Source organism: Sturnira hondurensis, unplaced genomic scaffold, assembly GCF_014824575.4.
Source record: "Sturnira hondurensis isolate 20B ecotype Veracruz unplaced genomic scaffold, ASM1482457v3 Scaffold0021143, whole genome shotgun sequence".
Taxonomy (NCBI): domain Eukaryota; kingdom Metazoa; phylum Chordata; class Mammalia; order Chiroptera; family Phyllostomidae; genus Sturnira; species Sturnira hondurensis.
The window spans coordinates 23,897,620-23,920,819 of NW_028093774.1; the positions used below are offsets into that span (position 1 = coordinate 23,897,620).

The following is a 23,200-nucleotide window of genomic DNA, read 5'->3' on the forward strand; positions in this document are numbered from 1 at the left end:
TGTCCTATTAATAGATGGATGGACATTGCAATCTCTCTGTCTTCCCTGACTCTTTACATTTGTACTGTATAGTTGGTTGTCCTTTTTTCATCAAGCTGTCTGGTTTGGGGCTGTAGCAGGTACTGCTAGTTTATTGACAACTACCCTCAGTGCAGTTACTCAGTATAGCAACTGTGTAGTTTAGAAGGATTTTTACAGATTTGTTAAGATTATTGGACCCTAACAGTTACCTTTTTGAGATAGCGTGGGCAGCATTTGTAATCGTGTTACAGAAAGTGAAGCTGAGGATCAGAAGGACACTGAGTAGTTTTAGTTCACATCTGTTAGGTTACAGAGTTGAATTTGTGACTAGGTCTTCTGATTTGAATTAATTTGCTTCTGCAAAATCTAAAAGGACAGGGGAAAAGGTAAATTTCTGCTTGTAGTTAAAAGCAGGGACTGTTTAGTTTACCTTTATGTCCTTCTCAGAACGTAACACAGTGCCTGACACATGGTAAAACACCAGTAATCTTTAATGAACAAATGAACTGGGGATCAGTTTTAGATTTGAATAGGTACTGCTGCTGCTACTCAGTGCTTTGGGGGCTTCTGGTTATTGCAACAGTGCTTTGAACTATGAGTTTTGTTCTGTAAATATTCTGGCTGAAGAAAGGGATTTCACATCAGTTCAGGGGTTCTCATGATAAGTGGTGTGATTCATTTACAACCGAAGTAGCAGTAGGTTGTAAACATGCCTGTGTAATGTGATTTTGTAGGGAGTAGACTGCACTTGCTTGTTTATAGAAAAATTGAGCAAGATTTCTTCCACACTTCTTTTTTAGACATCTTCTGTAGGTTTAAAGACCCTCTTCTTTCTTAGCATTGTACTATATTGCATTCGCCTGCTTATTAACACATGCTTCCTGCCCAAGATTTCCAGAGGCAGCTGTAGTGTTTGGTGAGGATGTTGGATTTCACTGAAAGGTTTTCTTCAGATAATTTGTTCCCATATTGAGAGAGGCTGCTGGTTGGCCTCAGCCACCTTACTCAAACCTGTCGCTGTTTTGAGGTCATTTCAAAGCCTTTCATAAGATAGGCTCCACCTACCTTTCCATCTAATCTCAAATAACTACCCAATATCCCCCTTTTAGTACTTGCCACACACTGTAATACAAGTTCAGAGTGTTCTAAAAGATACCATTTAGTAACTTAAATTTTTCATGCCCCATACTTCCAGGTTGTTGAAATAGTCATCTTCCAGAAATAGTTCTATCATGTATCTTAAATCCTTCTTTTCATTCTCTAGCTGCAGATATTCTCTGCACAGCTTGTGCTGTTTAAGTTAAATATTTCCTGCTGCTTCTTTCTTCAGCCACGTGTTTCCTTAAATCACAGATTAATTTTCTAGTGCTTATAGTAATACTGTGCACTGTACATGTGAGCTCTCATCCCACCAATAAGTAAAAGGTTCAGAAAGCCCACGCATGTCTCTTTAAGTGTCTGCTTTTTATTGAGACCAGTAGTAAACTAATGGCTCTTCCTCCCAATTGTGCTACCACATTTTTGTTTATTACTTGTTTCCAGTCTCCTTTCCCTTTGCACCCTGGCTCTGAATTCTACAGTACCTAACATTAAGAAAACCCCAGGGAAGTTCCTTTTTCTTTTCTTTTCTTTTCTTTGTAATGCATAGGTAAAGTCCCTTTATGACAATGGTTTGAGTAAACTGAAATCCTTCCCACAACTAAGTGGAAGGACCATGGAAACAGTGCTTTGGTAGTCAGTTTTCTTTCTGTTTTTTTAAATTTTTTTTGGTGAGTTAAAAACACTTAATTGATATCTACTCTCAAAAGATTTTTAAGGGTACAATACACCGTTGTTATGTGTGGGCACAGTGTTGTACTTCAGATTTCTAGAACTTAACTGATCTTGTGTAACTGAAATTTTATGCCCATTTAAAGCAGTCACTTCTGGAAGCAAAGAAGAGATGGTGGTTGCTGGGGTGGGGAAGAAGGAGAAATGAGGAGTTGCCAATTCTGAGTAGTCGGTTTTTTACTGCAAATACAACCTGGCAGTCACTCTACCCACGTGTGTCATTGTACTTGAGGTAGAAAGGGGAGAAGAGTGCATTTGGCAGTTTACTTCCATCATGAGGCATCAGTCGCCCTATGTTTTGGACCGTAAGACACACCTAGGTTTTAGAGGAGGAGAAAAGGGAAAAAAATTGTTGAAGCTAAAAATGTGGTAAAAATTTAATAACATAAATAACATAATATTTCACCCATGTAAATGTAAACAACTCAGCAGCATTAACAACCATTATTCCTCCCAAATTTTCACAGGGAGGGGTGTGCATCTTGTAGTCCAAAAATATGGTACAGTTCTGTTTCCCAGGTTTCCTGCCAATACTTACACTACTGCCGCCTAACTCAAAATAGAAAAAAATAAATGGGACACCCAAGGCCATTTCTTCTGAAACACCACCATACACAAACTCTCCCAAAGGTTGGGAGACGTGTGGAAGGAAAAGTTTGGTTAGGAACCTCTCTCCCACTACATTAGGAATAGTTTTTTTGCTAATTAGTTAAAAGCATAGCTCCTTCTCATGAGCACAGCTAACCTTGTTACCTTAATAACAGGAAAGTCAAGAACTGGGTCCACTGAATGCCATCAATAGATCAGAATCAAATGTGGATGGAAGCACATCTTAACAAGAATTGCCATTATTTCACTCAGCATAGATTTTTTTTATATTTGACAAACCATGTTGATCACCATGTTTGTGTTTTTAGTTCTACCTGACCAGAGCAGGCAGCTCTAGATACTCTTGACCTCGGTTGGTGATACTATTCACTGACTTTGCCCATGAGTATTCACCAGCTATTTAATATTCTGACTGATCAACCTCCCCACTCCACTAGGCCTTTCACTTTCTCTTCTTCTTCTTTATTTTTTATTTTATGTTTTAAAAACATTTTATTTATTTTTAGACAGGTGGGAAGGGAGGGAGGAAAGAGAGAAACATCAGTGTGTGGTTATCTCTCGCACACCCCCATTGGGGACCTGGTCCACAACCCAGGCATGTGCCCTGACTGGGAATCAAACCAGCGACCCTTTGGTTTGCAGGCTGATGCTCAATCCACTGAGCCACACCAGCCAGGGCTCTCTTCTTCCTTAATCCATGTGTTTTTATTCACCTCTATCTCCTTCACAACTTCTCCATGATTTTCTTAGGACTGGGCTTCAACATCGTTGGTGGGACCGATCAGCAGTACATCTCCAACGACAGTGGCATCTACGTCAGCAGCATCAAAGAGAATGGGGCTGCCGCCCTGGATGGGCGGCTCCAGGAAGGTGATAAAATCCTCTCGGTGAGAACTGGCTTCCGCTTCCTTCTCTGTCCCTAGCGCCCTAGACCCCACTTCCTACTCCTAGGGAAGATTCCTGCCTGTCATTTTGGATCAGGAAATGTCCAAATTATAGAGGTCAATGGGAGGGACCTTGGTCAGTCATCTTTTTCAGCCCTACCTTAGAATATGGAGTGTGTTACCTTGCTTGATAGACAGGGCAAAAGTAAGTCCAGAGTGTGAGGTTACTTACCCAAGTTCAAAAAAAAAACATGAAACGGGGTGGGCCGAGGGACTGGTGGGTGGAGTGGGCACTTGAAATTCACAATTTTTGTTGTTTTTCTGTTATACTTTATCACTTCTTTTTTTGTAGGTTTGAACATTAATATATCTTCCTTTATGCCAAAGCTGCTAGAAAGGAAGTAGGAATTAAGTGTTCTTTTTAGACTCAGAGCCCTTTTCTCCCATTATTAAGACAAAACATTGGAATGCAACCTGATTTGGATATCTGTCCACTGTGCTTCCATTTCACTCTGTGAATGTCTCTAGTAATACTGTATGGTAACCATTAATTCCGTTATTTTCTGGAAGTTCCTCAATTCAGGGACCAGATCTCTTTTTAATCTTTTACATTCTAGCACGTTGTTCAATATGTATTTAATAAATGAAACAAGTTAGTAAATTTAGGCAAATCCAGCAAGGCTGGCTGATCAGAATATAAAGTATCATGAATGGTAATATTCCATTTTAGTCCTTCTCACTGACCATTTTGCCTCTTTTCAGTTCATTAAGCTTCTAGACCTTATTTATTAATCTGTTGGGATAGAGACAGTAATAATCAACCCTTTTTTTCTTAAACATTAAAAAAAAGAAATCCTCTCCAGGGCCCTGGCCAAGGAGGTGCAGTTGATTGGGCCTCGCCCTGCAGTGTGAAAGGTCACCAGTTTGATCCTCAGTCCGGGCTTGTGCCTGAGTTGTGGATTCGGTGCCCAGTTGGGTATGTGTGAGTGGCAATCAGTGTTTCTCACATCAGTGTTTCTCTCCCTCTTTTCCCCCCTCCCTTCCCCTCTTTTTGTATTCAATACAAGAAAAAATTTTTTTCTAAATCTTCACCAGAGGATATGTTTATTGATTTGAGAGAGAGAGAGAGAGAGAGAGAGAGAGAGAGAGGAAAAAAACACTGATGTGAGAGAGAAACTTTGATTGGTTGCCTTCCATATGTACCCCTACTGGGATCAAACCCACAACCCAGGTGTGTGCCTTGACTGGGGATCAAACCTGCAACCTTTTGGTTTATGGGATGACGCTGCAACTATCTGAGCTACCCAGCCATGGCTGATAATCTATCTTTTATCTCAAAGAATAGATGAGAAGTTAAGAAGTAGATTATTTCCCATAGCTCAAAGGAGAAAGACTCTTGAAAACATGAAATCACCTTAAAGTGGTACATTAAGGAAAACTTGAGCGTGGGTTGAAATAAAGATACAGCATGTAGTTAGAAACTATTCAGTCCAACATTTTAACAGAAGAAAGACACGAAAAGTATAGGAGTTAAGAAGGGAGCCATCTTATTTGAAAAGCTTTGGTTAAAGGTAGATTATTGAAAAATGAGGATGATTAGAAAATTTTGAGGACTATATGTTAAGCAATATGCAGAGAACTTTAAACTTATTTAATATTGTAGTAACTCTATGAGGTATGTACAGTTATTATGCCTGATTTGTAGCTAAGAAAGCTGAGGCTTGGTAAGGTCAAGCAGCTTGCCCAGGGGCACACAAGTAGTAAGTGGCAGAGGACTAAAATTTTGGTCTGTCTGAATCTGGAACCTGTACTCTTAACTAGTGCATTATAGTGCCTCCTAAAAGATAAATGAAAAGCTAGGATTAGTTATCCTAAACAGAAAGTTGCATGATGAATTAATAGCAGATTTTATGTGTGGTTTTAGATAAAAACAAATTAGTCTTTTTATAAAGGGTAGAATTAGAATTAGACAAGGGGAAGAAAAGGACGTAGACCTCAATGTGAGAGAACTTACTAGATATGAACTGAGATGAAGCCTTTGTCATATGGGCCATCGATTGCCTCAGAAAGAAAGAAATGACTGGCAGGCCACTCAAGTTTTTATTATAAAAAGGGTAGGAAGTAAATGTCAATGAAGAGAAAAATAGATGTCTAAATAACTCAGCCCATTTGAAAATTTATAGGAAAGAGGATTTCACTTTATTAAAATATAAGAAATATTACAAAGATCTATATAAGATAGTAAATAATATTACAAATATATATTAAACATTACAAAGAATGATTCGAGTTTATGTTCTGTACAGTTAAGAAAAAGAAATATGAAAGAAGACGGGAAATGCAAGCAGATATGGAGAGAGATACAGAAGACAGAGAAAAAGATGGAGCATATATAGGTGGAAAAGGACAGCACGTCCTCTCCGTTCCACCTAGGTTTACAGCCTGTGGCCCAAATACCCCTTCCAAGAGTTTGCTCCAAAATTCTTCTTTCCACATCCCATTCCTTAAGAAACAGCGACTCTGTTGTCTCACTTACCATCTTGTTCCTTCTCTGTCCTAAAGTGAATTGTTAGCCCTTAACCATTAAATGGTTACATCTATGCGTTAGCTCACTTTATCCCGTTGATGTACCGAAGTACTCATTTATGATGGGCTTTGGGGTCTCTCTAAAATGATGTTAAATTATTTATTAGCCTATTATCCCATTTATTCTCTACAGGCTTTCCTGTTCTCACACAGGCCCGTGTTGTAAAAACTCTTAACTTTTGCTGGATGACCAGACAGAATGTGCCCCTTCCTTAGTGCATGCACAGCTCGGATAAGTCCAGGAAGTATCATTACGTGATCTAGGTTTCTTGTCAGTTACTGACTATTAATGTAATCTTTGCATTTCTCCCTAAATAGCCATATTTTATCTTAATTTCAAGTTCTAAAAGTGAATAACTACAAGTTTATTATGCAGTTTTCCATTTCTCATCAAAAGTGAAATTTAATTTTCACTGTGGATGGTTTAAACAAAAAAGAGAGAAACGTCTTTAATGACTGAAAGTGATGTGTAAGGCCCTGTCATGTCTGGCAGCCATAAAACAAAAACAGGTATCAACAGGAGAAGAACAGTCCTGTAGTTGAGACAGGGGCTGGAGATTCCTCACCCAAAGTTCATTTTTTGTATGTGATGGTGAGGATGGTTTAATATTTGTATAGGTTATTAGGGGATCTGGGGAAATTTTCTTTTTGTGACAAAAAGATTAGTAAACTGTCTAGGTTTCTCATTTCCTTCTTGTGTCTGCCTAGGAAGGGAGGTGGGTAGTCAAGAGTAATTAATCCTGCCCTGGCTGGCGTAGCTCAGTGGATTGAGCACGGGCCTGCGAACCAGACGATCGCAGTTCGATTCCCAGTCAGGGCACATGCCTGGGTTGCAGACCGGTTCCTTGCAGGCTAACTACCAGCAGGGGATGCACAAAAAAGGCAACCATACATTGATGTTTCTCTCCGTCTCTCCTTCCCCTCTAAAAATAAATAAATAAATAAATAAAAATCTTTAAAAAAAAAAAGAGTAATCAATCCTCAGTGAACTAGACATTTTTATGAAGCGCTGGATGACATAGCTGTTATATCGTACAGGTGAACGTTTCATTTTGACCAAACCCCTTATATAACTAAAATGGCACAGACTGGGCCATTAGTCAGCTGCCTTTCATATTCTCTTCAAGTACAGTGGTTAATTTGGAGAATGAAAGAGTTGAGTAGTCATCAACATTTATCAACGATCGTTACCTGATGGCCTGCTGAGTGCCCGTGCCAGATTCTATGGAGAATTAAAAGAAAATAAAAGACTTGTTTCTGCTCTTAGCTTAGAAATCAATAGGAAAGACCCACCAGGCATCCTCATTATCTAATCAGCTGCTCAGTCACTGGAATAGACAGAGCCCTTCAGACAAAAGCACCTCTAGGGGGAAGAGTCTTTGTCTTCTCATCTCTGTGTCCCCAGCACTAGGCCTGTAGCTGGCACACAGTAAGCATCTGGCAAATTAGTTGCTCTGTGAACGACTTATAGTATAACTGACTTTTTTGGCTGGGCCTGATTAATTGGAATTGGATAATTTTTTTCCTTCAACTTTGATGAAAAAAGAGATACCCCCTTCCCCCAAGTGCAGTTCATTTCAAAATCTTGATAAAAAATTAAAATATCCAGAGTATAATCTGAGGTCAGTGCTTATTAAATTGAGCCTATTTTCCTCTATATCTTAAATATCTACATTTGTATTATTCTATAGAGTTCCTAAAACTAACATTATCCTGAAATAATGTTAGATTATCCTGAAGCATTTCAAAATTATTAATCATCAAAGAAGGCTAATGTTAACTCAGTTTACTCATTTCTTAAGGCATTTTTAAAGACTGCTAACAACCATACTTAAAGCAAAAAATTGTATGTTTTCCTATCAGAACACATGTGCCTGACTGGGAATTGAACAGGTGACCCTTTGGTTCTCATTCCGGCGCTCAGTACACTGAGCCACACCAGCCAGGGCTCAAGCCTTTTAAATTATGACCTGTAATAGGAAATACACATGTGTGCATGTGCATTTTACTGTTCATGGTTTTTAATCTTCACAAATAAACACAAATAAACACATAACCGAAGCAAAGTTTAACAAAATAATACTTATTTCTTCTGTATGTGGTGCTTTCTGATATGCTGTGTTTTCTTCTAATTTCACTTTTAAAAAATTAAATAGTGGTCTTGACCCACTGGATTGCCTTCACTATCTTCTGTAATGGGTCAATAGATACATATTTTTAAAAATCACTATTCTAGTAGATGGTAAATTGCTGATGAAATTGGTGAATTCATGGAGTATGTATTAAATAGGGTGAGTAGACCAGGTATGGAAACCATACCCATTTAGAAGACTATTTCAGGCATTTTAGGTTAGAGCTAACTCAGACTTCAGAATCACCTGGAGGGCTTGTTAAAGCATAGAACACTAGAATAAAAACAATACATAAACAAGTTCTAGCCAAGATGGAGGTGTAGGTAGAAACCCTTTGTTTCCTTGTACAACCAAAAGGAGGATAACAACCAATCTAAAATCAATAAACAACCAGAAATGCCAGAAAATCAAACTGCATAGAACTTTGACAACCAAGGAGTTAAAGAAAAAAATCAGAACAACCAGACTGGTAAGGCACGAACCACGTGGACTGGCCAGCTGAGATAAAACTGCGGTGAGGCGGGTGGGGCTGACTTAAGGAGAAACTAAGACTCAGTTGGCAGTGGACTACCACAGTTGCCACGGTGGGAGAAATTCGCAGTCTCACACGCGAGTTGTTGGAAGGTGCACTAGGGACGAGCAGGCAAGCTGCATGGTTCCCTCTCTGGCCCCTCCCTTACAGGCAGCAAAGAGGATTGCCCTGCCCCAGTGAATAAGGCCCTGCCCCCTTACAACTTACCAGGTGCCAAGACAAAGAAATATGGCCCAAATGAAAGAACACAGCAAAACCTCAGAAAGAGAACTAAACAAGGAGATTGTCAACCTATCTGATGGAGGATTTAAAGCCCTGGTAATCAAAATGCTCACAGATCTGATTGAACTTGGTCAAAAAATGAAAAAACAAGTGAAAGATACCCAAAATGAAATAAAGCAAAATATTCAGGGACCCAACAGTGACAGGAAGGAAACCAGGACTTAAAGCAACAATTTGGAACAAAAGGAAGAAATAAACATCCAACCAGAACAGAATGAAGAAACAAGAATTCAAAAAAATGTAGTGAGTCTTACCTCTGGGACAATCTGAAACATTCCCGGATCTGAATTATAGGGGTGCCAGAAGGAGAACAACAGCAAGAAATTGAAAAATTATTTGAACAAATAATGAAGGAAAACTTCCCCAATCTGGTGAAGGAAATAGACTTCTAGGAAGTCCAGGAAGCTCAGAGAGTTTCAAAGAAGTTGGACCCAAAGAGGAACCACCAAGGCACATCATTTTTAAATCACCCAAGATTAAATATAAAGAGAAAATCCTAAAAGAAGCAAGAGGAAAGGAGAGAATTACCTACAAAGGAGTGTCCATAAGGCTATCAGCTGATTTCCCCAAAGTAACCTTGCAGGCAAGAAGGGGCTGGAAAGAAGTATTCCAAGTCATGAAAGGCAAGGACCTACATCTAAGATTACTCCATCCAGCAAAGCTTTCATTTAGAATGGAAGGGCAGATAAAGTGCTTCCCAGATAAGGTCAAGTTAAAGGAGTTTGTCATCACTAAGCCCTTATTATATGAAATGTTAAAGGGACTTATCTAAGAAAAAGAAGATTAAAAACCATGAACAGTAAAATGACAACAAACTCACAACTATCAACAAATGAACCTAAAAGAAAAACAATGGAAACAAAAACTAAGCAAACAACTAGAATAGGAACAGAACCACAGAAATGGAGGTCACATTGAGGGAGTTCAGTGGGGAGTGGGAAGGGAGGAATGGGGGAGAAAAGGTACAGGGAAGGGGGAGCATAATCAGTAGGCATAAAATAGACGGGCATAAAAATGGTATAGGAAACAGGACTCAAAGAACTTATGTGTGCAACCCATGGACGTGAACTAAGGGTGGGGGATTGCTGGAGGGTTGGAGGGGCAGGGCAGAGCGGGGATAAAGGAGGAAAATTGGGAAAACTGTAAGAGCACAATCAGTAAAAAATACTTTAAAAGTAGTTAAAAATGGAAAAAACAATAAACACTTCATATTTTCATACAACTAAATTTTTCAGTGGGTTACATATTAAATACAAAGGATACTGCAAATCAATAAAAATTCAGTTTATGACATTAATGTGATGGTGATGTGTTACTGAAATAAAATCTTTGCTTACAGTATAAATGGATATGGTTTTGTGTTTTAAAGTGAATGTTTGGGGCCCAGCAGCTTGACTTTGAATCCTGGCTTGGCTGCCTCCATTACACAGGCCCGTGCACAAGTGGCCTGGCCGTTGTAGTTTTATCAGTAAAATGGGGACTCCTGACTTACAGGATTATTGGGAGGACTGGCTAAGTTAGTACACGCAAATGAATAGGCAGCTGCAGAGATGGTAATAAATACGCAGTGATGCCCAGCAATCATTACTGACGACTATGGCGAAGATTATTTTGAACTCGGTATTCTTGCCATTGAATGTCATATAGTTCTCCCACTTGCATTCATATTACTATGAAACTTGGCTCTGATACTGAGCTATGATGCCTTTTTTTTGTTAACATAACTACATCCTTAACTTATTTGTATGTCTCTGAAAGAAAATAAATACCTGTTTCTTTAAATGAGAATTACAGTTATCATATGGGCTACATTGGTTAAGTAAGTATTCTCACTACAATCAGTCTCTCATGCCTATACTCTTCCCCAGGAATTAACTAAAAAATTGAGAATGACTCAGTTGAGAAATCTCAAAGTTAACTTCCCTGTAGCATATCTACCTCCCCCGCCCCAAAATCAGAACGTAGCTTGGTAGCATGAAATTAAAGTCCATCAATTAGAAAACCCTGTGTTCATTTCTACACTGTGGGCACCAGGACTAATCCTACTTAAGATCAATCTTGGAAGATAAATAGAATTTTCTTAAAGGAAAGGGTATTCAGATGGTGGCTATATAGCTTAAGCACAGGTATGAAAGTAAGAATACATGGGGTTTTTTTTGTCCCAGGGTCAACGAGTTACGTGATTTAGTTAGAATATAGGATATAAGAAAGGGAGTAATAAGAGATTAAATTGGGAACGTATTGTAGGTTCCAGCTCTTTCCTAGAGGACTTTGCATCTCAAAATGAGAAATCAGTCATGCACGCTTTCCTCTCCTCCTACTTCTGCTTTTGTTTTTGAGCCATAATGTGATACACACACTTGTACTTTAGAACGATTGATCTGGAGACATAGCATTTGAATAGGGAAGAACAGGTGAGGAGGTAGGGGAAGGTAAGGCAGAGATGTGATTACAGTAGTTCAGCTACAAGTGTCCACAGCCAAAAGAGAGAGAGTAGAAACAAAATAATAGCATGTGAGGACTGTCAGGTTACAGAATTTGGCAATATATTGTATGTGAAGATTGACAGAATGGAGTTTAAAAATATTAACAATAAAAAGTTTTAAAAAACCAAAAAAATTATCAAAATTTTATTCTGAAGGGTTGATAGTGCCAATTAGAAGGAGGTTGGAATAGTCTGGTTTTGTGGGACATAATAAAGAGGAGTTGGAAGTGTTGGGGGTCTGGCAGAATATCCAGGTACAGGCATCCAGCAGGAAATAGGCAAATCTAGGAGGAGAAGTAGGGATACAGGTTTAGGAGTCTTGCACATTGTAGTTAAAATTGTGAGAGATCACCTGGGAGGAAAGGTAAGAGGACAAAAGACAACTGGCATTGAGAAATACTTACCTTAAGAAGGCAGGAAGAAAGAAGGAATTAGGAAAGGAGAAGTTCAAGAGCTGAGAGTTAAGTCTTCATAACTAAGACAGAACTGCAAAATGGAGGAGGTGGTCTGAAGACTGAAAAGGGGCACTGGGGTTTGGTGACTGGAGTTTACTGCCTGATGGTGAAGTCCAAGGCTTATGCCCGTTGGTGACTAAGATGGAATAGAGCTAGAAACTTGAGTTGGAGAAGCCAAGTTGTTGGTAGATGAATCCACCAAGGATTCTGGCAGGAGGCAGAGTGGGAGGACTGTTATGACCCTCTAGGAGAAGGCACACGGTGACAATGGAGATGAGGGGGTTTAATAAGATTTGAGGTTCAGCTGAGCAAAGAATGGTGAGTCGAAGTAGAGGGATAATGTAGAAGAAGCAGTAAAATGCAGGGCACTTTATTCTTCCTTCTGGTATCTAAAAACCCTAACTCTAGCTCCTACACTTACTATACCTTTGGGTAAATAACCTAATCTTGCTAAGCTTTAGTTTCTTCATTTGTGAAAACAAGATAAAAATAGTTTCTATCTCTTAGGATTATTGTGAGAATTAAATTAGAAAATCCATAATGTAAATAGCACAGAGGCTACCAATTAAATATATGAGACATTTTTGCTGCTGTTGCTGTTGATGTCATTGACATGCATGAAAGATACGTAGACCTCGGCAAAGTGGGCTATGCTGCGTCACTCAGTGCAGTATGGGATAGATACCACTTGTGGCTGCTGTCAGTCCCAACACAAAAATATTAATACCAGTAGTCTGTCACATCTCTCACCTCTAAGTGAGGTGCACACTGAATGCACACTAGTACTGATGCACACTGAAACGTTTTTTAGGAGTTTGAGTTTGTATCATCACAGAAACATGTTCTTTAGTAAACTTGAGGAAGGTAGGAGCATCAGTGGAATCAAGGGAAATTGCTCACAATAGAGCAAGACCAATAGAATGGGCTAGTAGATTTATACCACATCAAAATAAATTGTGGGTGAGTTTCATATAATCACATTTCTAGACTTGAAGCTGGCAGTGCCAGGGATGAGAAAGAACCTGGAAGACCATGGCAGCTGTAGGAATCCAGGCTGGTGCTCATGGAAGACACACAAATACAGTAAGGGTGCCAAGTGAGACAGTGTGTAGGAGCCAAGATGAAAGGGAGATAACTTTTTTTTTAACTTAGTGCTCTTCAAATGGCCCTTGGAACCTCAGTTCTAGAAAAACAGCTTTGAAAATGAAAAAATTACACTGATGTCTAAGTGACTTTACCCATTCTCCAAACCCCTGGAACTTGCTCTGTAGGAGTTTGTTTTTTAAATGTTTGGTCCCATGAAAGTAAATCTTTGACTTCAGAGAGTTTACGTTCTACCTCTTACTACTTTTTCTTGCTGTTTGTGACAGGTAAATGGTAAAGACTTAAAGAACCTGCTGCACCAGGATGCTGTAGATCTCTTCCGGAACGCAGGCTACGCCGTGTCCCTGAGGGTGCAGCACAGGGTAGGTGTCCTGTCATTTGCAGTCAGCAGCCTGGTACCAGGCTTTCGTGCCGTTCTTGTGAGTAAACCCTGTGGTGTGACCTTCAGTGGTGTGTTGGGCTCTCTTCCCTTTCAGTCCCACTGTTAGAGGAGCTTGTCTAGTGGGAGTCTTCTGGAGCTCTGCTTACCATGCAAGGAAATTCATGACAGTATTCTTGCAACCCAGGTCCTAGCTTCAAGGAAACATGCCTTACAGATAAAGTTTGACAACCAAATTAAAATAGATGGGGGGAAAATACAACTACAGTCATTTTTTTTTTAGTAGAGAAGGAAAAATGTATGTCTGCCATTGAGCATTCTTGTTTGTAAAACTCTAAGTACAAAGATGGTGGTGGTTTTCTCATACCCACTCACTATGTGCTTTTCCCTGTCACTACTATGAGCCCTGACATTATCAACTCGGTGGCTGACGTGACCGAAGCTCTGATGCTCAGAGGAAGCTCCAGGAAAATGCAAGTGAAATTCAGAATTCAGTCAAGGCAGCACCTATCCCTGTATCCTCTTCTTCCCTCCTAGGTCTTTGTGATTTGAATGATGGGAAGAGAAACCTGTAGACAAAAGTCCTCCCATAGCAAGGATTTTGGAAGGCATCTGCAACATAGGTTCAATGTACCTTTAAAGTTATTCTCTCCTAAATCGATGCTTGGATGTGATTTCTTTTTACCTATTTACTTCTGACTCTTTACCTCCATGCCATACAGGTTTCACTTTTGTCTGTGTCTGCTAGTACATGATAAGGGAGGAAGGACCTGACCCCATCCTAGGAGGGCACGGTGCCTTTTGAGAATCAAAAGATTTCTGAATAATGGCATTATACCTGTGTGCAGTTGGTGCTTAGATAACAGATATTTAAATAACACTGCTCAGATCTCCTCTTACTGTACTCTGATGACTGATAATCTTCCTAAGTAAACATTCTAGGAAGATGGATGTGTTGTCCCCCGCCCTCCCCCCCTCATCCTGCCCAGTAATTTTCAGGATCCTTATAGGATTGATAGACTTCATCTCACATCTTCATTTTCCTGGTATGGTGCACATACAGCTTGGTGGAGGCAGTACAAAAGCAGAAAGATGTTATCTGAATTAACTTCAGGGATCCCTTTTGGTCAGTAGCACAGAAAGTTAAATGCCTTCCCATCAGACATGTTTTGTTTCCAAAGAATCGGTGACATTGATGTATCGAGTGAGGACAAACAGAGAGGACTCCCACCCCACCTCTGATAGGTACTGCTTGGGCGTGCAGCCCTGGGTAGTCTGGAGACTTTAGACCCAGGTAATATGTTAACCTAGACGTTTCAGGTGGGGTAGACACACACTGGTCACTAAACCTAACGTTTTTCTTTCCCTTCTAGTTACAGGTGCAAAATGGGCCAGTAGGACATCGAGGTGAAGGGGACCCGAGCGGCATTCCCGTGGCTATGGTGCTGGTGCCACTCTTTGCCCTCACCATGGTAGCAGCCTGGGCCTTGATGAGATACCGGCAACAACTTTGAAAACCTTGCTTTCTTCCCGTGCTCCCAATGAAGAGAACATTTCTTCCTTCTCTCATCCTCCTTCCCTGCCGTTCTCCCATATCTTTCCCTCTCTCTGCAAAGCTCACAGGTGATACAAAGAGACTGCTTCCCAACCAGAACCTTGCTGTTCAAAATCTGCAAGTCCCAGTGTTCTGATGGCAGAGTAAAGGCGTTGTTTGAAGGAGAGTTGAAGGAAAGACTTGCTTAGAACAAATGAGGAGTTCTATATTTTACTAGGGCCACCAATAGAAGTTCAGCTACAGCCCAAAGAGGGGAAGGTCTAGTCTTCCCATCACTACTCATGATACCTGTTTTCTTAGCTGGCGTGCCTCAAAGCCCAGCTCTATGATAGAAAAGGTAGAGGGAATATTTTTCTTTTAATGATTTTCCTTGGGAAGTTTTTGTGGCCTTTATTTACTTTATAACTACATACTTGAGTGCCTATATCAAACAAAATATAATGGGGAGAGCATTTTTACTTTAAAAAAACAAAATATATATATACACATACATGTATACACATAAATTATAGTATAACTGTGATGCCTTATGGAGAGTTAAAGAGGTAGAAAGCTACTACCCTGGTCTACTACCCTGGTGTCTAGATTTCTGATGTAAGGATGATCTTAACTGAGGGAGTCAGAGAGTGAGCCGTGCAGGATGCCAAACCTGAATCATTAGAAAGAAAGAGAAACTGAAGCAACGAATTTAAAATCTTAGAATTCTCATCTCCTCTTATCACAGTTAAGGTGATGTGGAGATAAAATACCATAATCCAGCGTTGCACAAATCAATCTGCTCAAAAAACTTTGAGATTTAAAGGTAAATCTTAACCGATCTCTGGTCTACCCTAGTGATTTTTTTGATGCCACACAGTCCTATTAAAGGGTCAGCTGAGGGACTGATGTCAGAGCTGTAGTGATGGGGCCAGACCCAGCGCGTGGAGGAACTCGGTAGTGAGAAAAGACAGTGCCTCCAAGGTGGGACTGGAACCCTCTGGGGCCATCAGCCAGTCTTTCGGTTTCTTGTAGCAGACACAGTCTGGGAGCAGGGCTGCTCCCTGGGAGGATGGGCATGAAATCAGCTTTGCTTCCGATTCAGTTAAGTTTAGAGGGTTCGGATTTAGTTTTTTTAAAAAAAGGTTCCAAACACTAGTTATGGCTTTTAATGAATGAACTATTTTCCAGGGAAGGGGAAGAAAAGAGATCTGTTTTAGGGAGCAGGGAAGTTTCATAGGGAAATGGTGAGAGAAGGATACAGATGAATGGATGCTGGGAAACACTAAGATTAATAATGAGGGTATTTTGGGATATTGAAGGTTGGTTTTAAATCACTAAAGAAAGCTGAACCAAGGCTAATTTCCTGGCTTTAAGAAAATCATTTCCATCTTCCAAATATGCCGGCTAGACTATAGGCCTTATAATCTTGACAAGAGTACAAGGACCTTCCCTTAGGCAATCGGTTGTGTCTAATTTTTAGCACGGATGATCTAGTAAGTGTTTTACAAATGTTGATTGGACATTAGCATTGTTAAGACACTTCTACAAAGAAATAAATACACACAGCTTTCATTCTGAAGGGCTTTTTGGTTCTAGTTGGGAAGAGCACCTATACATATAAAAATGGGATTAGCTGCATAGGCAGGGCAATGGAAGTAGGTTTCAAATATATGTATTACAGGCACCTAAAGGGAGCATTTACTGAGAAGTGAAACACTTGAGAAAGTTCCCTGGAGGAAGGGGACAAGTTAAGGACCCTTGAGTAGCTCACAGTCTAGTTATGAGAATTCTTAAGTGGATGAGAACTTACAAGTATACACCATCAGGTTAAATAACAGTTGAAAACAATTATAAAAGAAATGGTTATATTCATAACAATACAACAACAAAAAAGATCTGCAGAGAGTCATGACATTTTTCTAAGGTGTTTGGAGAAAGAGAGTTGTCACCTAATGACATGAGGTCAGAGTGGAAAGGGAAGACTTAAAAATTAAAGTCCCAGTAAGATTTTGCCTCTGGGTCAAATAGTCCTATAGGGAGAAACTTGCTTTGGACAATGCTGATGTGACTTACACCTTTAAACCTGCCTGGACTGTTCATTACCTTTGAGACTCACTTAGACAATTGCACTTGTATGTGCCACTGAGAAACACTGACAGTATTCCAGTTGTCACCTCAACCCGCCCCACTGTGGAGGCACAGCCCCTGGGGCCCTCCCTGTGTCTGGAGGTGTGTCTGCCACCACAGTGGGCCTGCTTGCCACCCGGACTCGCCTCGGGTTTGGACAGTAACTCTTGGAAGGACCTGAGACATACATACAAAATGAAACAAAATGGTAAGCCGGAAGGAAAGCTATTTTTAATTTTTTACTTGTTGGTATATGTAAATAAAGAACACATACCCCACCATTGGTAGAAGTTTTACTTTGATAATAGGGATTCTGATGCACTTTAAAAATTTAGGATTTCTCTGGATTTAAATAGCATTTCAAGGTAAATATATTAATGCTTTAGGCAGGTATGCTATTATATTTTTATTTCTGATTCTTATCATAGATAAGATTAGAGTCCATTGTGGGTCATTAAAAAAAATCCATGCTGTTTATAAATTGAATCTAATATTCCTGCCACTTTATAGACTGTATCTAATTATTTCTACCCCCTAAGTTACTGTGTTCAAACGTTTAAAAAAATGAATGTAAGTATTTTTAAGACTGTGTACTTAAAATACTTCGATATTTTCCTATATTATACATATAATTCTACTAAGACATTGTTAGCTTCAGCCATCTATTTCCTTTTCCTGCCCGGTTTTCAGCCGTGCTCTTGGTATAGCCAGTCACACCATCTAGCCGTGTGCAGTGGAAAGGGGAAATTAGTATTTGTTACTGCCTTCTGTGCCAGGTTCTGTGCTAAAACCCTGATTGATAACACTATTTGTTCATGCCTCACAGCTCTGAGACTAGGCGTTGTTATAAAGACACTGAAGAAGAATAAAGTTACTTTCCTGAGATTGCATAAATGGTAATAACAGAATCAGAATTTAAACTGAGGACTTCAGGTGCTAGCGTCAGTGATAGTTCTTCACTGGCAGTGGTTCTTAAAGTGAGGCCTCTGGTTAAAAGCATCAACATCATTTGGAAACTTGCTAAAAAAAAGCAGATGCTTGGGCTTTGCCCCAGACCTACTGACTCAGGAACGAGGCAGGTCACCCAGCAGTCTGTTTTAATAATCCCTCCAGGTGACTGATTCAGCTAAAGTTTGAGAATCACTTCTGTATGCCAACAGTTCTCCCCATTTTCTCAGGTTAGAATTACCTGGAGAGTTGGTAAAAATCCTGATGCCCGGGCTGCACCCTGGCCCAGTCAATAGACTCTCTGGGTGTAGGGGTCAGGCCCCATAAAACAAAGTTTATCAGGTGACTAGTGTGCAGTGGCAGCAAAAATGCTCAATGACTCTTTAACCTAGACACCATTTAAGTTATGTACAGCATGCCTCCAGCCAAAATTGAGGATTTCACTTGGGCCTTTTTAGAGGCCAACTCTCTGAGCTTCTGCCACAAGTACGGATGTGGAAAAAGAAGTGGAACATTCTTTGGCTTCTGATTTGCCAAGGACTGATCAATCTCCAACAAAATGTGTTAGTGTTTCAAGTTGTGCATCTATTAAATTAGAACTGAACTGTAGAATGCTGGAGCAAAAGGAACTAGAAAGATCCATCCTAGAATCTTTTTCTAAATGAGAAAGTCGAGGCTCAGAGGAGTGAGCTAACTTAACCCAGGTCACAGACTTAGTTTGTGGCACAGGTGCTCTTTCTGTCTCATCTTTAAATCTTGAATGTATCCACTACATGAACATATGCAAAACTATCCTTTTTATCTCAATCTACTTCCATCTTCTCTCTTCTGGGTCTTTGATAAAGACCAGAGGAGTTGACTGACTGCTTAAGGGTGTTGCGAATATGCATAATTGGGAAATGCCACATAATCTGAGAAAGATCTAATATCAAATTCAATTAAATGAGTTCCTCTGAGACTAATTCTAATTGTTCTAGAGACGTATGTTTTTTGACATTGGACATTGTTTTTATTGTGTAAATAAGCAACTTCAGATATTTAAAGAAATGAAGTAACATAAGGAACATTAAGCTTTTAAGTGTGTGGAGGAGTGGAGTTGATGTATTTTCACGTGGAGCCAATAAAGATTTTATTCTAGTCAACTTTAGTTGAAATGTATCTTTGGACAGATGAAGGTTTTCCCTTCATTCAGGTGCTGAAGATACAAAGGTAAATAAGGTATAGTCACTCTGAGCTGAAATTTCATGATTGAAAAGTGGTGTATTTGTTGATGATTTTGATGTTAAAGTATTTTACTAACATCACCTAGAAACAGAAGATTGAGTTATGAAGCTCCCTACCTCCCCCCAGCTATTACACGGTTACACCTGGTTCGGATCTTGGGGTAAGCCCCTTTTGTTTTCTCTTTTATCTGCAAATCTTTGAGACCAGCACTTGTGTTCCAGAGGGCAATTGTGATCAGAAGGGAGACAGTATTTTAGGGAATTGTGTTCTCATCTGAACCAGGTTCTGAACTGCCATAGACTCTTGCCTGATGTTAATATTTATATGTGGATTACAAAGCACTTGATCTACTTACCTGATGTACTTGATGATACTGTAATAACATATATTCTAAGACAGCATTGCCATATCTGAAGAATCAAATTACAGCAAACTCTAGGTCTTTTTTCCAAATGTCTTCCTTACTGTTCATGTTCTTTTCTGTAGAGTGAAAAGGGAAGGGAGAGGCCTGGAGTATGTTTTCAAATGCAAGTTGATCATTAACAGTCATTTACAAAAGAACTTTGTAGTTACTGTAATCATTAAATTTACTGACCAATCCCAGGAAAATGAGATGATACTTCTTGGTTTGCAGACTGGTAAATGGAGTCACAAAATTGAATTCTATTTTAATTCTGTACCTGCAATGCTTGCTTATTTGAATAGGAATTTCTTATTACTGGATATATGTGCATTTTACCCCCGGCCCATATTATTTTTTACAAGATTGTTTGCCTTATGAACCTTATTTTATTTTGCTTCCTTTCTACTTTGATCTTAATGTCACATTACATACCTGAATTTAAATAGCAAATAGATGCCCTGTAGCCAATTTGGAAGACACTTGGGCATAAAACTGTATCTTCTAGGGAATATTACAGATTAAATACATTAGTGAGGCCATCAAAATAGATGAAAATGTCTTAAGCTTTGCTGTGTCAACGTAAGAAACATTTAAACCTGTAGAGAATTTTTAGTGAGTTTATTTGAGCCAAACTCACAGCAGTTGCTGGGAAGCGGAACCTACGGAGCAACCTGAGATAATGCTCTGGAGAATGGAAGTTTAGCACCTTATTTTATACCTTACAATCAAAGGAGGAGACCTGAGGGGTTACATTAACTCCATTAGTGATAGATTAGGGAAGTGGGAGAAAACAAAGTGGAAGAATCTCTGGGATTGGATAAAAAGTAAAATGGAGAGATGCATACTTCTTTGACATTGGTGGGTACACCATAGTTAAGAGTGAACACTTAACAGCACACAGAGGTGGTATGTGGGGAACGAGATAACAATGAGAGGCTCCCCAGAGGTCTGCTGTGGTAGGAGAGTGTGCTCTGAGGGGCCTGGATAAAAGGGAATTATCTTGACAGTCCAAGGGTATGTTATCTCTGATGCAAAAAGACAATGGAGAGGCTCAGTTAAGGTGAAGATTGACCTTTGTTAGGGGAAGAAACCAGCCTAGGATGTGACTACCCACCACAAGCTGCTTTTAGTTAGTAAGTTTTAATTTCAGGCCATCTTTTGTGGTTACTTTAGGTCTGAGTTTGTAAGGCTGCCTCACCTGAGCTTGTCAGATTAGTATGTGGCCCCTTCGCCTCCACAGCTATTCGATACCAGATACAGCAAATGAGACAATAGTGTATCTAACTGTGCCTAGCTCAGTGTTGGCATTCAATAAATGCACTGCATTTGTAAGTGAATCTTTATAATTCTTCCACCTTAGTTTGGAGATTGTTGAATTTTTTTTCCAACTTATAGTAGCACCTCTGACAGAACAATGGAAAGAAGAAAGGAATCTAAATGATCAATTTGAGGCTTAGCTTTGACCAAGGAGCTAAGGATAAGGGTACTGTTATGTACTGCTAGTAAATGGCTAACACGTATTCAGCTCTTTACAATATTTCAGCTACTGTTCTAAGCACATGGTCATTTAAACCTCACAACAGCTGCTGTTATCCCTGTTTTGTAGATGAGATAACTGAGGTTTAGGAAGATGAAGTTACTTGCCCAAGTTATACAGCTAGAACCCGCATATATAACCATGGCACTACACTGTCCCTGTTCTCCATGGTGCCAGGCACTACACTGGGCTGTCCTTTTGTATAACTAATGTCATAATGACATAACTAATGCCAACAAATTCTCACAACCATCCAAGGTTGTATCAGTGATCCCATTTGTGTAACTCAAGGTTTAAAGAGGTTAAAAACTTGTTCAAGATTGCAAACCTGGGAATTTACTTCAATGAAGAGTCCACTATTCACCATCCCAGAAAGCTCAACTTTATTATACTCAGTTTGGTTCAACCCTGCTAGCCCAGCCTTCTTCCTTTACAGAAAGCGGGGAGTTGACTACGCCAGGTACAAAACAGCAGTAGCAGTACCATTCTGTGTTTATACCCAACGTTTGAAGCTGATTGCCAGCCTTTTGTATTTTACTTGGGGCCCCTTCATCTCCCAGAAGCTTACAAGATACAGACAAGGCAAAAATAGGTTTGTGCCATAGGATAAAAAAGGACTTGTTGGAACTGAATATTGACGTTTTGCTGAAGTTCTCTGCATATAGCTGACTGACATGAACAGAAAAGTCAACTTACATTAGTCACTGTTGGTCTGTCACACAGCGTAGTGCAGACTTGGAGTCAAAGTGTTAGTCTATAGCTGTAGTGTGTACAGAATGGCCATCTTCCCCCTTGGTGGGCAAAGAAAGTACATCAGTTAACAAATATATAACAAGCCACTGCAAAACCTAGTGACTTAACCATGTTTGAATACATTTTTAAAAAAGATTCTATGGGTTGTCTGAGTGTTTCTCCTCCCGATAGCACCTGGGGTCACATGCAACTGAATTCATCTGATGGGAGAACAGAGGGAGATAGTCCTCGATGGCCTCTCTTCCCTGTCTGTGAGTTAGTGCTGGCTGTTGGCTGGTATGCCTTGGTTCTTCTCCACATCGCTTCTCATCTTCATAGAATGGGCGCCAGGTGGGGGTATCTTAGTGTTTCGAGAAGGCAAGTCCCAGTGTGGAAAGCACTAATCAAGCCTTTGCATTGTTCACATTTGCTGCTGTCCTGTTGGACAAACCATGGTCAAGTGCAGAGTCACTTGGAGAGGTCACCTAAACTCCACCCCTTTATGGGAGGTAGTGCAGATAATTTGTAATCATTTTTAATCCACCAAAGAAAGGAAACAATTTGAACAGCAAAGACCAAGGGTCTGCAAACTTTTTCATAAAGGGCCAAATTGTAAATATTTTAGGCTTATGGGCCTTGGTTTTTTGCAGTTTTACTGATAGAAACCATAGACTGTATATAAGCAAATGCGTGGCTGTGTTCCAGTAAAATTTTATTCATGAAAACAGCAGGCCTTGCCAGACTGCAGTTTGAAGACCACTAACAAAGACAACTGCAGGTTGAGATGGACTTTTAGGAGTAAAATCCAGAGGAGAAAGCTCTCCAGTGTTGGTCCTGTTGAATTCCAGATTGAAGAGCATTGACACATTTCCTAGGAGTGTGTGTGTGTTTAAATCTCATCTTCCAAGAAGGAGAAGCCAGGCAAGTCCAACAAAAAATTCCTTCTGATGTAATTTTGGAAATGAGTGAGAGAATGACCATTGCTAGCCTTGAATGGGCACCCATCATGGCCAGGACATCATTAGAATTTCAAGGATTCACATAAAAATACTAGTGATACTAAGTACTCACCAGGCACTTTGTAGTAGAAGTCCCATTGCGCTTACATAACCTTATTAGATTGAAATTTTCCCTCCATTTTGAAATGGTCAGGCCAGGCCCCGACTCTCCAGACTAATGACCGAAGCCAGTTTCCAACCCTCTGGACTGCCTATGACTCAGTTGTCCTGACTGGCTTGGTAGCCCGAGGCTTAATCGAAACTCCCACAGAGCACAATAGACACCTGGCACCAGCCACAATAGCCGGTGGCAGACGGACCTTCCTGTATCTGGGAACAGCCCCGCCCTTTACCTAAATTACTGTCCCTGCTCACATAATGGAACCCTGAGGCACCCT

At 40.0% G+C, this 23,200-nt stretch overlaps 1 protein-coding gene across 2 annotated transcripts in view; it reads left to right on the forward strand.

Annotated features, from left to right (window-relative positions):
* The window catches only part of SYNJ2BP (synaptojanin 2 binding protein), a 48,390-nt gene extending 28,310 nt beyond the window's left edge, over positions 1 to 20,080 (forward strand). Inside the window, exons 2-4 of one of the 2 annotated variants that reach the window (XM_037031649.1) lie at positions 3,211 to 3,347; positions 13,187 to 13,282; positions 14,673 to 20,080. In XM_037031649.1, the coding sequence (XP_036887544.1) occupies positions 3,211 to 3,347; positions 13,187 to 13,282; positions 14,673 to 14,813 (374 nt within the window). In that variant the 3' untranslated portion in view covers positions 14,814 to 20,080. The remainder of the gene's footprint in view (positions 1 to 3,210; positions 3,348 to 13,186; positions 13,283 to 14,672) is intronic. The other variant, XM_037031650.1, reaches the window with a different exon arrangement.
* The last annotated feature ends 3,120 nt before the right edge of the window (positions 20,081 to 23,200 follow it).